This window comes from Stegodyphus dumicola, chromosome 3 (genome assembly GCF_044657685.1).
Source record: "Stegodyphus dumicola isolate Sdum_Otavi_A_Nest chromosome 3, ASM4465768v1".
NCBI classification, from domain to species: domain Eukaryota; kingdom Metazoa; phylum Arthropoda; class Arachnida; order Araneae; family Eresidae; genus Stegodyphus; species Stegodyphus dumicola.
Genome location: NC_140770.1, coordinates 265,530,884 through 265,544,885, shown reverse-complemented (window position 1 = coordinate 265,544,885; position 14,002 = coordinate 265,530,884). Strand labels below are relative to the sequence as shown.

General features: G+C 35.6%; 1 protein-coding gene across 1 annotated transcript in view; it reads right to left on the bottom strand.

Annotated features, from left to right (window-relative positions):
• LOC118204792 (NADP-dependent malic enzyme-like) overlaps window positions 1–14,002 on the bottom strand; it is a 93,012-nt gene that overhangs the window by 17,805 nt on the left and 61,205 nt on the right. The window contains exons 5-7 of the mRNA XM_085814090.1: window positions 11,628–11,789; window positions 4,996–5,099; window positions 599–708 (exon numbers count right to left, since the gene is read on the bottom strand). Of these exons, the coding sequence (XP_085670216.1) occupies window positions 599–708; window positions 4,996–5,099; window positions 11,628–11,789 (376 nt within the window). The remainder of the gene's footprint in view (window positions 1–598; window positions 709–4,995; window positions 5,100–11,627; window positions 11,790–14,002) is intronic.

Here is a 14,002-nt window from a genome sequence, read left to right as displayed (position 1 = left end):
CAGTTGAACCTGTACTCTATAGGCTGAGCCACTGTTTGGTGCTGAGTTTTCTGTACAAAGCGGAACAATCTCCGATATGCCTTTTCTTTGATGACGCATGGACGTCCAACACCTAGTTGTCTATTGCTGATTTCACAGTCATTTATCCGCTCTGTAAAAATACCAACAACGACAGATCGGGAACAACCTATCAGTCTTACAGTTTCGGAGATACTCGCTTTAAGTCTTAGGGCCGTTACAATCTGCCCTCTATCAAATTCGCTTAGATCAGCAGCCTTTCCTATCACTCGCAAAAGTAAGTTTAAGAATGACTCATTACCTTCTCTAGCAGCAGTTAAATACCGTTTTCACTTAATAACGTGCCTGCCACGTCATCCAGATGATTTGATTGAAAAATCTGGAGATGGTCATAATGTTTTCCCTGGTAAGTGTATATAAAACTTCACCATCATACTGAACGAAGACATTTATAAACGAGATGTGTTCAGAGTAATACCCATTAATTCAGTATTAGAGAATAAGAATTCGAAGTTTGGAAAGTTGAATTCTATAATGCATTAAAAAGGTTTATTTTTTATAAGAGACAACACAGACTTACCTTGTATATCATCATTGAACGTGCAGTAATCATCATTGTATTTTTCCAATAAACGAAAAGCATTTTGATTGCCAAAATCTTCGAATTGGATTAAACAAGATCTTCCGTACCTAATGAAGTAAAATAATATATACACAGTTTACCACTTTTAAATAAATGCTACTGAATTCTGTTCTGCATTTAAACAGAACTGCTTTTGAGAGAATTTTAAGACTTCAAGGTTTTCAACTCAAGGATAGCATATAATTAAGGCACTAACGTCCCAAATACAGAAACGTAGCCAAGATTAATATCATCCAATTTAAAAATGGAAACATGAATTCTTAAAGGTTTGGTTTGGTTTATTTAATTATGGCAAAGCACACTAGAGCTATCTGCCTAAGGGGAGGGATGCCTTCGTGGAGGACTTTCTAAGGGAAACTGGCTCGTATACTAGTTACACATGGGGAAAACCACGAAAACGCCCATGCAGCCAGACCGTTCGCGGGATTCGAACCTCGGACCGAAGTACCAGTGTTCAGCGACTTTACCGCTCGGCCGCTGGTGGGCCTGAATTCTTAAAGAAAGGTAATAAGGAGTCATGTAATAATATGTAATGGGTATTTATATATTAGCGCAACCATAATAACAATTCTTTAGGCAAACAGGCGCAAAACATTTCATCAGATTTAACATAGTCACCATTTTCTAGTTTTATTTTTTTGTTCGTATTTATCTAAAAGAGTTTTTATAAATAAATTCTCCATCAGTTCGATTTAGTACATGCGCTTGAGGGATTTGCTTTCAATGAAAAAAATATATTAAAATTTGCGGAGGAGTGCAATATTTTCCTGCGAGGTCAACAAAGATCAACAGTAGCTTTAAATTTGTTTCTTAAAGTGATCATGAATGTTTCACCAGAATAGGGGGAAAAGATTTTTGGGATAAATTTCCGAGTAAAGCGTAAAATATGTATGTGGTAATTATGTAACAAGTGAGGTTTTGCAATTATAAGTCACCGCATTTTTTTCTTCCGTGAAATTTCGTCAAACTGAGCCAAGATGGTTAGGCTAGTACGTACTTTTCTCAGACAGTCTTAAAAATGATTATATTGAAATGTTTCATTTATAGTGCTAAGTTAAACATTTCGAAGTTTCACAAGCAAAATCTTAAATAAATTAATTAGCACTAACAAAATATGAAACTGTTTAAATTAAAATTATTAAATTATAATGAAATTGTAGCAGAAACTGTAAAGACTTGTTAAAAGCCCGTAGAAACTAATGAAATTTTTTTCTCGTAACTAAAGCTTGCACGACTAACCTTCGTTTTATACCTTTATAACTCGTCTTAATGATTAATATGAAAACCTCAGTAAGATTAAAAACTTATGATATTATTATAAATATAAAACTTCATTGAAAACATTATCATTTGGCTGCTGATGGGTCTATTACTAAAGTAAAGACGTGAAATTTACATACAGTTGCGACTGTAAATACGTTTACAGTCGTCGAAAAATTACGACAAGCACGCTAAAACAATCAGCAGCACAGCCTTCAGTCTATCAGGGTGAAGACAGCTTCACGACAAAGCACTAGAGCAGGGGTTCTCACATGTGGTACACAAAGAAGCAAAGTATTTTGAACTATTAAATTCAAAAATTAAAACCCCCAACATCTTGATTGTTTCTCTAACACTCGTAAATTTATGCGATCTAAGATTATGTTCAAGAGCGGTTGTGGTGGTGGTAGTAGTACTTTGCAGTAGTGGAACTAAAGGTTTTCAATTTTTGTTTAGATGGTACGCGTCAAAAGGTTGAGAACCGCTTGCACTAGAATACAGCTCCCGACTCGGTTCGGTCGTTCTCGGAACTCAACGTACTCTCGACTCTCCACGCTACAATTCGTGATGCACTCGACGATACACTCGATAGCTTCAACGATGCACCAACTTGCGATACACTCGACGACCAGTTCGACAGTAGACTGCTACTCCGCGTACAAGAAGGGTTTATGTAGCTTTTTAGGCTTCGTTCCAGAATGTTCTCCAACCATCTATGGCATATCACCAATTTCGTCGTAAATTGGGCAAATTTCGCGCCAAGTCTGGCAACCCTGCCTTCCTTTGTGATTTTCTGGTAACCCTAAACTCGCCTTGCCTGGAAGCTATCTTAACGCAACTGGATATTTCGTAAGAATACATATTATATAACTTAATATTGAAAACACTGAATGAGTCAACAGATAATTTTATCTTCTCCAATCCATCCGAAATACTCTTCCGATTCAGGTACACTGAGCCTACAAATCTGCAGGATGTCTCACAAGACAAATATAACACAGATTAATCGGCAGTTTTGAAGATACTGAAGAAGTCACCAAAGGGACCGTAGAAAAACACCGTACCAAAGGAGAAACGATTTAGGTAGTTACTTCCTGCTAAATGAGAGGAAGTGAAAAATTAACATTTACGTGTAATTGTGAAAGTGATAACTGTTCTGAGGGTCAAACTGTTTTTGCCTCAGGCATTAAAATAAGTTTGCAGTATTAAGTCACAGTCGTGAAACTCGAACCTGGCAAGGATGAAGAGTTTGGTACCTCTTTTAGAAAAAAGGTGAAAAATTTATACTTTGCACTAAAGTTGTTATATAGTAAAATACAGTAGTTTTCGTCGATTTCCAGAATTATAATGAAATGGAATTTAATTGTGAATCTTCACGCCTGAAAAAAAGATTTGGGAGAAAGATAAACCCATGATTGTCTACAACATGAATAGTGGTTCATTGATGCATATAAATAGTACAGTAGGTTCAGATGGCACGAAATCGATCAAAAAAGTGCGATGATTACCTTCTACCTGAAAGCGATATATTAAAAAATAAGTCCATTTATAAATGAAAAATGAATTTTTCCTAAACCTCCTGAAAATCAGATCTTCCATGCAGAGAGCTATTTTCAATTAGTTCTTTTGTTATTCGCTTTTAAATGAATCTGAAAATACGTCAAAACTTTCCTGCATTTTAGTTTTATTGTTACAGCTGAATGATTTAAAATGAAGTTATAAGAATTTTGCAATGGATCGTATGTAATCATTGTGGTGATATTTCATTTTATTTTGTAATTTTTGTAGACTTAAAGCTACATAAACGTAGTCACTTACCAATTGAAATACTTCGATGAAACAGATAGTTATTTTATTATTACTAGTGGAAAATGAATGTACTCTAATAAAATAAACAAAACTAATTTAATAAAAATGTGAAAAGTTTCAGATTTTAATTATGCCTAGAGGGGCGTTTTCTTAACGTTTTATATGTTAACTTTGTTTATTAAATATCATATTCTTCGCACTTGAGCCATAAAATTCAGTTTAACAGCAATATCGAAAAATAATTTTAAAACAACCGCATCTTTAGAATTTCCGATATACAGTCTCGCGCGCTGGAGATAATTTTTTTTATCGTACAGTGTTGCCATTGCTCTCTTTCAAATCGTCGAGTTTGCTAATAAAAAATTCGTTAAAGTTTTACAAAATATAAAACAGATAACGAAACAAATTCCAAATTTGGACTTTCATATGCCCATATTCGAGTGGAGGAGTAAGTTATTCAAAATTTAATGTCTCTAGATACCGTTGTTTTTTCACATAGCGAGAAACATACATACATTCATGCAGATTTTTCATTCTTTCATTTCTTTAAATTTAATGCAGGGTTCTAATATTTGGTGGCAACAATTTGAAAAGTGAAACGCAGTTTATAGTGAAGCAACGTAAAATGCCAAAACGAAATTAGTAACCTTTCTGAAAAAATTGGCCCTGTTGGCTAATAATTTCAAAAACTTGCCTGGTGCGCAAGTTTGCGATGTTGTTACGTATCTTTTATAGCTAAAAATTTGTTAAAATTATTCTTACAATTTTCAGGTCTCACAAATCACTGATTATTGCTGAATATTATTAGCTCGACCTGGGTTCGAACCCAGGCGAACGGGTCGGCTGTATGCTTTATTTTTCTGAATTTATGATGTATACATGAGCCTATACTTTAGAAAGCCCGTTATAAAAGCATTCCTCTTCTTAACTAGATAGCCTTCGTATACTTTGCCATACCTCAGTTTACCTAACCTTACAATTCTAAAAAATAATTAATATTCTCTTGTTGCCACGAAATTTTCCAAAATTTTTAGTAGTGTTTCTATACTTGAAAAAGTATTCATTTTTTTAAAAAAATTGTTCATCAGTGGAAATAGCTTTTTGTTTGATTTCATGGCATACTGACGGAATTATAAAAAGCTGCCCCAATGATCTAACGTAATCTAGGAATTATACTGCATACATTAGAAGTTTTCCATATATAAAATTTTGTTATGGGAATAGTTAATATGTTCTAGCGAGTCAGAAATAGTGTATTGTCTTACCTTTTAACTACAGCTTTCATGAACTCATCTATCAGTTCATCATATTTCTCTCCATTCACTCTTTTCTGCTTTAATCCAATGTAAAGTGGGTCCGCAAGCAAAGCCTATAATTAATTAAAAACATTCTTAATCCCGTCATGAATTCATTTGCAATAATAAGAGTGTCTGGTCTACAGATAAATTAACATTCTTAATCATGAATTTAAATTTTCCTGAACCTGTGCCTAAACTGTAGCCGAAAGTATTCAACAAGCCCAAATTAGGAACAAACAAACAAACAAAAAAAAAAAAAAAAAAAAAAAAAAAAAATGTGCAAATAAAATTTTATTTCATACGCTGGTCAAGTAGTAGGAGGATAATTAAAAACGTATTTGTGCATTTTAGGCATATACAGTAAAATTTCAAATATAAAACCTAATTAGAACTTTATAATCGGGGCGGATTGAAAAATTCCAATTATTCAGGCACTTATACCAATACACAAGTACGTATAAGCATATAATTTTACTATTATTTTAGTTAATCATATTTTACTTAAAGCTACACGCTTATGAAATATTGTAGCAAAACAAAAAATACTCTTTAACAAGCTTAATTAATGAAATTATTTTCTATTTGCACAAACATATAATCCTTTTGTACACCGCTGGCCACCCAAATTGCAACGAAAGACAAGAGATATCACAACAAAATTTATTTAGTAGATAACATGTTGACCAAGTATCAAATGATTAAATTTATAGACTTCTGTGAAGTGTGGTTCTTTCCAGAATCAGTAGCCAGAGTAGCCATTATTGTTGGAGATCACAGCTGCCACACGCCTCGGCATTGATTCAAAGAGACTTTGGATGTGTTCTTGGGGTACAGCAGACCCAAACAGCTTCCACACGTTGCCAAAATTGATCTGGTGTGGCAGCTTGGGGTGTATTCTGGGTCAGTCGTTCAACAATCATGGACCACGTGTTTTCTATTGGATCCGGAGATCAAGCCGGCCAGGGAAGCAATTCAATCTGGCGATTGACGAATAACCATTGGACAATGCGTGCCACGTATGGTCGCGCATTATCCTGTTGAAATATGGCTGTGGGCAAGCCCTGAAGGTAAGGAAGGACAACTGGCTCCCACACCACGGAGATGTAGCGCTGGCTGTTTAAAGTACCGGCAATGTGTATTAGAGGAGTGCGAAAGTGATATCCAATACCGCCCCATACCATAATACCCAGTGCAGGACCAGTGTGCCGGTGCATAACGCAGCTGTTCAGCATCCTCTCTCCACGGTGTCTCAGACTGGATTCCGACCATCGTGGTGTTGCAGGCAGAAGCGTGACTCGTCAGTAAAGACAATTTCATTCCATTCTACCGTCTACATCCTTCTTTCCTCGCATCATTCGCGGCGGAGACGTCTGCGGTTCTGCGTCAAGGGTTGATGAAGCAATGGACGTCTTACGGACAGACTACTCGGTTGTAAAGCGCGTCGAATGGTACGCGCAGACACTGGATGATGCGTTACAGACTGAATGTGCTGTGCTATGGTTCGTGATGTGACTGAGCGATCCGTCACTGCCATGCGTACAATTTTCCTGTTATCACGTGAAGTGGTGCACTGAGGTAGATGCGATCGAACACGTAGGTCCGTCGTACCCTCCTGCATCCAACGGTCACATATTATTCGCATTACAGTTGTTTGGTTTCGTCCAACACGACTACCGATTTCCTTGCAAGATAATCCACACTCTCGGTAGGCCACTAACCTTCCTCTGTCGACATACTTGATCATACGATGATCGCTGTTTACTAAGAGGCATAATTTATCTTTTTTTAAAAAAAGAACACAATTGCCGAACTTGAAATGGTCGAAAACTCCAAGCCTTAAATAGCGCTTTGAAGTGGCACCACAGGCGCGCGTGATGTGCGTCTGCGCTGAAATTCTACTCATTTGCATAGCTCACCTCCGCTAATGCATGTTGTAAATTTCATGTTATTTGCATGCTTCCTTCAGAGTGTTGCATTTACAGTGGCCAGCAGTGTATTTCAACAAAAATAAAGAGTACTTACATTTTATCTCGTCGACTCACCAAATAGCGTAATTTAGTGCCAATTATGGATGAATTCCAATTTCTTTAGAATTCCGCAGTAAAGACTGACGATTGGCGACTGTTGTCAAAATTTCCGCAAACGGTCGAAGGAATAGCAAAGATCAAATAAAGGCATGAAATAAACCTTTATATAAGCATATCCTAAAAACTCATTATATCATCGTTGTTCCAATACATTAAAACTACGCAAAGAAAGGTACTTACGAATTATCCCATCGACCGTTAGCGGAAATTTCGCAAAGGTCGCCAATCTTTACTGCGAAATTCCAAAGGAAGAGATCACCCATAATTGGCCGGTCAACGGGATAATAGTTAAGTACACAAAAAATTATTTTTTACTTGCGTAAAACAAAACGCATATTTTTTCCGTATTCAAATGGAATTAAATTTAGATTGAACTTGCATGATAAAGACTCTCTATGGTCCGTTAAAATAAGATGCTATATCAAATTGTCATTTTATTGAAAGGAGCATAGTATACAGAAGACCAGTTGAGGCTTATTTTTATATGTGGTCGTATCGGGGATCCTATAAACGTACTAAATTATATCAAATGTTTGCATACGCTATGTTACAAATTTATGACTTCAATAAGGAACGCCAAAAGTCATTACTTGACGTATTTAAATCAAAAACATTTAAAACAAGTTAATGAATTAATATGCTTAATTTTTCTTGGCTTAGAAAGATACCAGGAGAATTAAAAGTTGTTACATTTATCCAATTCTCCTCCCCAAATCAACTTCTTAATTACTTTTCATTAAGATTCTTTAGTGTAGAAATTTAGCACTGCCAAAATTTACATATTAAAACACTTCGGAAGGTGCATATTAACACTTCCGAATTTCACTTTAGCTGCTGTTATTCACTATAAACATAGAAGAGAAGCTATAATCTGTATGGATTAAAACTACGCAAGTATATGTGCAATGCTATAGCAATATATGGATATCAGTTTTCTAAGTGCGTAAGTGTATAATTTTATTAAACGGCAATAGGCGTTTTAATTTCCTGTCTGCACCATTTTGCATTCAAATGAAAAATGCAAAAACACGCGGCTCTTCCATAATTGATTTTTTGAGAGCTGGAACTTCAGTTATAAATTTTATTTAACTACAGAGATGACGTTTTTATCAGTTGGGAATAAACTTTTTATTTAATTGTAAAATCTCGTCTGAGATTTTGGACTCTGATCTCAAAATTTTCAGAAGGCGACATTTTCCGACGCTAAAAATCTGGTGAAGGCAAAGTTCAAGACCCCATCATGTGAAAAAACTACTATGAATCCCCAACACACGTGAAAGAATTCTGAAACGTTGTTATCGGCATCATGTATTTATCATGGATTAGGATACTTTGCAGTATAAATATTTAAGATACGGTTAATGGGAAGAATATTTTTACGCGTAGACAGACTCTTCGTTTGAAAAAAAAAATTATCTTTATTTGAAAAAATTTTTTCCTCTGGAAAATCAATTAGGGCACGCGTGTTTGAAAAGAGTCCATGTTACGAGAATCCAAGAGTTCAGAAACCCTCCGTCGTACCCATACTATCAGACGCGTGCTCATGAGGCTGATATCCGAGTGATTGAAAATTCTGTGTTATCTGTCAAGTTGAAATCAGGGTTTCCTGTCTGCTGCGTAGCACACGAAAACATACGTCAAAATATTGAGTTCTAAAAATACATATGACCCTGAAGATATCAGCAGGAAAAACTATATTTAGGAATATAGTAAACAGTCAACGGACGTATTTTAAAAAAGGAAAATTGAAACAAATCACTGTTTTTTGAAAACGTACGCTAAATGCATCAAAATTTCCCAACGTCGTCTTTAAAAGCATTCATAACGCAATTAGATTTAACGCAAAGCGAAATTATCCTTTGAAACACATAAAAAATATCCCGATTTTCTTATGAATCACTTTCTATTTGTGGTAAATAATGATTCATTTTTATCTTCTTCATTTACCTAGCACTCTATAAGAGCAAAAAATTAAAATCACAATTATATAGCTTACATATGATTGCAGTTTCATTCCAAATATTCGAATTAAAAATATATTGTATATCCAAATCCATAAGATTCATTTTTGTGAAAAAATACAATGAAAGCATTAACGAATTGGCAATAGCCTAGTAAAATGCCACAAATCTTGATGTAGTTTCTATAAAACTAAAAGCTAAAGTCGCTGAAATAATAATGGGAACATCAACATAAATTTATAATTTTCGAGTTGAAAAGATTTGAATCAAGATAATAAAATATCGATATTTGAGAAGGATTGAAATACGTCACTCTTTTGCTGTTCACCAAAAAACAGCTATTAGGTACCTGCAATCCAGAAAATTTAAATATAATTCCAACAGCTGGTCTATTTAGTCGATATGCAAACTGCCTCGGTAGACCGGCTGCCTAGGTGTGAAGAGTTAAATAAAGCCTCTAATTACACTATTCCTAAAAAATTACTCCTTCAGCCAGGAGTATTTTAATGCTTAACAGTTTCATCCTCTCGGCCATTGGATGAAGTAGGAAAACAAACCCCCCTTTTGTCATAAGCAAATTAAACAGAAACTTATATTTTCCTAAAATCTTCGATACGTGCATATTAATGAGTATTGGAAACTTTGGTTGGCCGATACGACAATTTCAAAGAAATAACTATTTTCTGGTTCTAATCATGCCTTAAATATGTATAGTCTTCTTTCAAAACATGTGTTTAGCTTTGTCTTAGTAGCTTGTAGAGACAGGTTTTTTTGGGGGGGGAAGCAGGAGATGATGAAAAAATAAGCAATGTCCTCGTCAGGGCTAGAACACTGGACCTCTCAAATACGCGCCGAGTACACTAACCGTTACACCACGAAGGCACGCAGAAAGGAAGAAGAAAATACCTTATATACACCCGCCACTGTAGCGTCATTAGGTTGTTTTTTGGACAGGAGACATGAAAAATAAGCAAAGCCCTCGCCGGAACTCGAACCTGGACCTCTCGAATACGCGTCGAGTGTGCTAACCGTTACACCACGAAGGTATGCAGAAAGAAGGAAGAAAATACCTTAAGCTTTAACATATTTCATCCTTCGACGTATTATATGTCTGATGATTCTTTATGAATCTAAGATTTGCCAAACGGTAAAGCACTATCCTTCTGAAAATCCAGTAAATTTAGTGAAAAGTCGAGAATTTTCTAATTCCCATGTAATTATATTATGCCCGTTTAATGGCATTATCACTAAGAAAACACAATATGGAATTGCAACACTGAAACGTCAGAATGAGAACAGAAAATTAATTTGAAGAAAAACCACACAACTGCGGCAAAAATTATTTATTGCTAATAGAAACATTTGGTTCAAATTTTGACCAGAACTTGATATGGTGGGTAAAACTGCTGCTACCTGCAGCAATTATCTTTGAGAAATTTGCATTACCGAAACACATGGAGAATATCGATTTCTTCAAACATTACCTAGGCTTCATCTGAAGTTACCAGTATGAATTAAATACTATGTGTAAGAACTGATGTTTCGAAAAATTCATGAAAAAGTTTGACCTAATACGAAGAGCAAGTTATGTTTAACTGCGTTTACTTGCTAATTTAGCTAAGATACTATTATTACTTTTCAAAGAATAATAAAAAAAAATCATATATTCCGCACTTCATTACTTTGAGGATTCTAAGAAATCCGCTGCAAGACGTATGGTAAAAATTCAAAGGACATTTCTGAAAAAGCATATTAACTTTTCCCTATGACAGTTTATATTATTAATGCCAACATCATCAGCTCTACCACAAAATCATTAATTTTTTTTTTTTTTTTTTTTTTTTTTGCAATCATCGTTTACGCATTTATAACCATTTCTATGCTATTTTCGAGAGTGTTACACTACGTTAAAAAAGAAAAAGGCGTATCCCATAAGACAAGTCGGTGAGAATTATTCTGAAGTCGTAACTAGACCTTCCCCAAAACTATGCACACGGCAAACGTTTTCAAACGCAGATTCGTGGCTTTGGCGGGAGGATATCAATTTCCTTGCAGTCAAAAAGAACCATTCACAACAGCAGACGTCTCTTAAACTGCAAAAAATTAATGTATCAACACAAAATTATAATGAATAAAATTTCCTTTACTGAAAATAGCGCTTAGTTATTTTTAAATTAGTGACCGTCACACTTAAATACTAGAGCTGCCAAAAATAACTTCCAAGTGTGCATCTCTTACAGTTGATAATTATTTTAAAGATTCTCTCACACCACAAGGTAGACAAAAACCAATTTAGCTTGGCAGAAAAACCATTTCCGGTGACAGTTTCAACATTCCTTACCGTCACGAAAAGCGACTGACGAAAATTTCAACACTTTAATGATAAGGTAGTATTTCCCTCCTATAATTATCCACATCCGCGAAAGGAATAAAAGCGTAGGGAAGTTCGAAAGAACAATTCGAAGTTTTCTCCGCGATCGTCAGAGACGAAACGCAGAGCAGAAGATCAAATGCATTGAAAAAGGAGATATTAGAATGGAGCATTCCTTACCTCGTTATTAGTTCCGACGTCCAGCGTGACAGGAAGCAGGGCCGATGGCGGAATTCCAGCCAAAGCAGTGTACAAAGCCATTTTCCCAACTGGAATTCCCATTCCGTTGGCTCCCAAGTCACCCAGGCCCAAAATTCGCTCACCGTCCGTCACGACGATAGCCTGAAAAAAAGAGAAAAATAAAGCTACTTATTTACTTTCTGAAATAAAGTCTGGATTTATAGAAAGCCTTCGTGGACTTTAAGGGAAACTGACTCGTATACATGTTACGGTGAAACATCGAAATCTGGAGAATGTCAAAATTCACATAGTCGCTCGGTGTATGTCCGAAATATTTTCCAAATACACTTATTTCTGACTTACACCGGTAAATGTCGACATTCAGCATGTACTAATGGGGAATGTTGAACATATAATAATATTATATTTTCTTCTCTGTAATTCAGTCACGAAAAAACGCACTTGAGACTTAAAATAAGAATATTAAGAACTTAAAACACACAGAACATTCAAAATGAGAAAGGAAAATAATAAGATGTTAAAATTTAATTATACAGTACGTTCTAAATGAGAAAATAAAATAATAGTAATAAAAAACTTATAAATTAAATTACGTGATTCAAATCTTATTTATTGCAACAACTTAAACTATCTTCACACTTTATGACCTCTCTTTTAGACCTGCACCAAAGCATATCTGTGATTGTCGACATACACCGGTGAGGGTCCGAATGTACAAGAATGTAATGCAATATTAGATCTTTCACCGACGTATTTCGTGAACGTTGACATTCTCCGGTGAAAGTCGACATTCTCCAATTTCGGTCTTTCACAGTAACATACACGTTACACAAGGGGGAAACCACGAGAACGCCCATGAAGTTAACCATTCGCGAGATTCGAAATTCGGATCAAACTACCAGTGTTCGGCGACTTTACCGCTAGGTCGCCTACTGGGCCACACCCGCCTAAAGGGAGTGATGCCTTCGTGGAGGACTTTCAAGGGAATCGACTTACATGGCTCGTTATACATGGAGAAAAACACGAAAACTCCCATGCCGCCAGCCCGTTCTCCTGGATCGAACTACCAGTGTTAAGCAATTTTACCGCTCGGCAACTGGACCCATTCGCAGTTAGATCGGCTACTGTCTCAGAAGCGTGCAGCAAATTGACAAAGTAAATCCATAATGCCACCTTCCTGAACAAATACATTACGAAGAAATTATTATTACAAACAAATACATTACAAAGAAATTACAAAATTATTTCCTTTATTAGCTGCGTTTATTTTTTACTAACAAAAGCATATTCGTTATGAAAATTTCAAAAACGTACCATTTCTTGAGATTGTTTTTGACTCGGGCAAAAATAGAATCATACTGTTTATTATACTTTTTTTTTTTAATTGAGAACTATTTTAAGCGTATGATGACGGATAGATCTTCTTAATCTCATAATTTAGAAGACAGACGATTGCTTTAAAACAATTTCCGAACGGTTTTTACTTAGCGCCCACCTCGAATTATTTCAGTTTCCTCTCTATTCCCTCGAATGACGATACTTTAAGAATCCTTTGAATGTAACTTAAAAAGCACTGATTGAATATGTACGGGTACGGAAATTTTTTTTGTTATCTAGTACAAATAAACTCTTCTGACTTACATTTAAAAGTCTTCAGGCAATTTAGAAACAAGGAATAACTAAATATTTTTTTAAAGTATTCATTATAATGAACCTCAGAAAATATGCCCAGATTCCTGCCACGGCCCACGCACTAGCTCAGATGGAAAGAAAACACTACTTGCGAGGACTGACTTTCACTAGAGTTAGAGACTCGAGATCATGCGAGACGAACAATCTATAACTTGAATTTTGTATGTTCTCTTAGAACGAAAAATGAAATTCATATGCACGCAACTCGGATCAAAATATGCGAAGAATCGACTGGTATAATTGATACGATTCTTGCAAAGCTGCGTGAGTGTAATATTTCTGTAATCAAATTAATTTTTCAAACGTGTTCAAAGAACCCATATTTTTTAGCGTTGTTTCATTGCTCACTTGCTCCTTAATTTCATACTGCTCCTTGTACCTGTAAAGCCCCTATATCTTTTCAGCGTCCACTTTCATATGCTGTGCTTAAGGTGAAAAAAGAAAGCTTCACGGCAATACACGCAGCTCCCGATTAGGTCAATCGCTCTCGGAACTCAGCACACTCAAGATACTCTTCATAATAAAACTCGCGATACACTGCTACTCAGTGTACAGGCAGAGTTTATATAGCTTTTGGTCTGCCTTCGAGAACATTCTGGGCAAACCGGTAAGAATTCGCTCCAGAATATTCTATCTTCGTCTATAGCATATCACCTATTTTG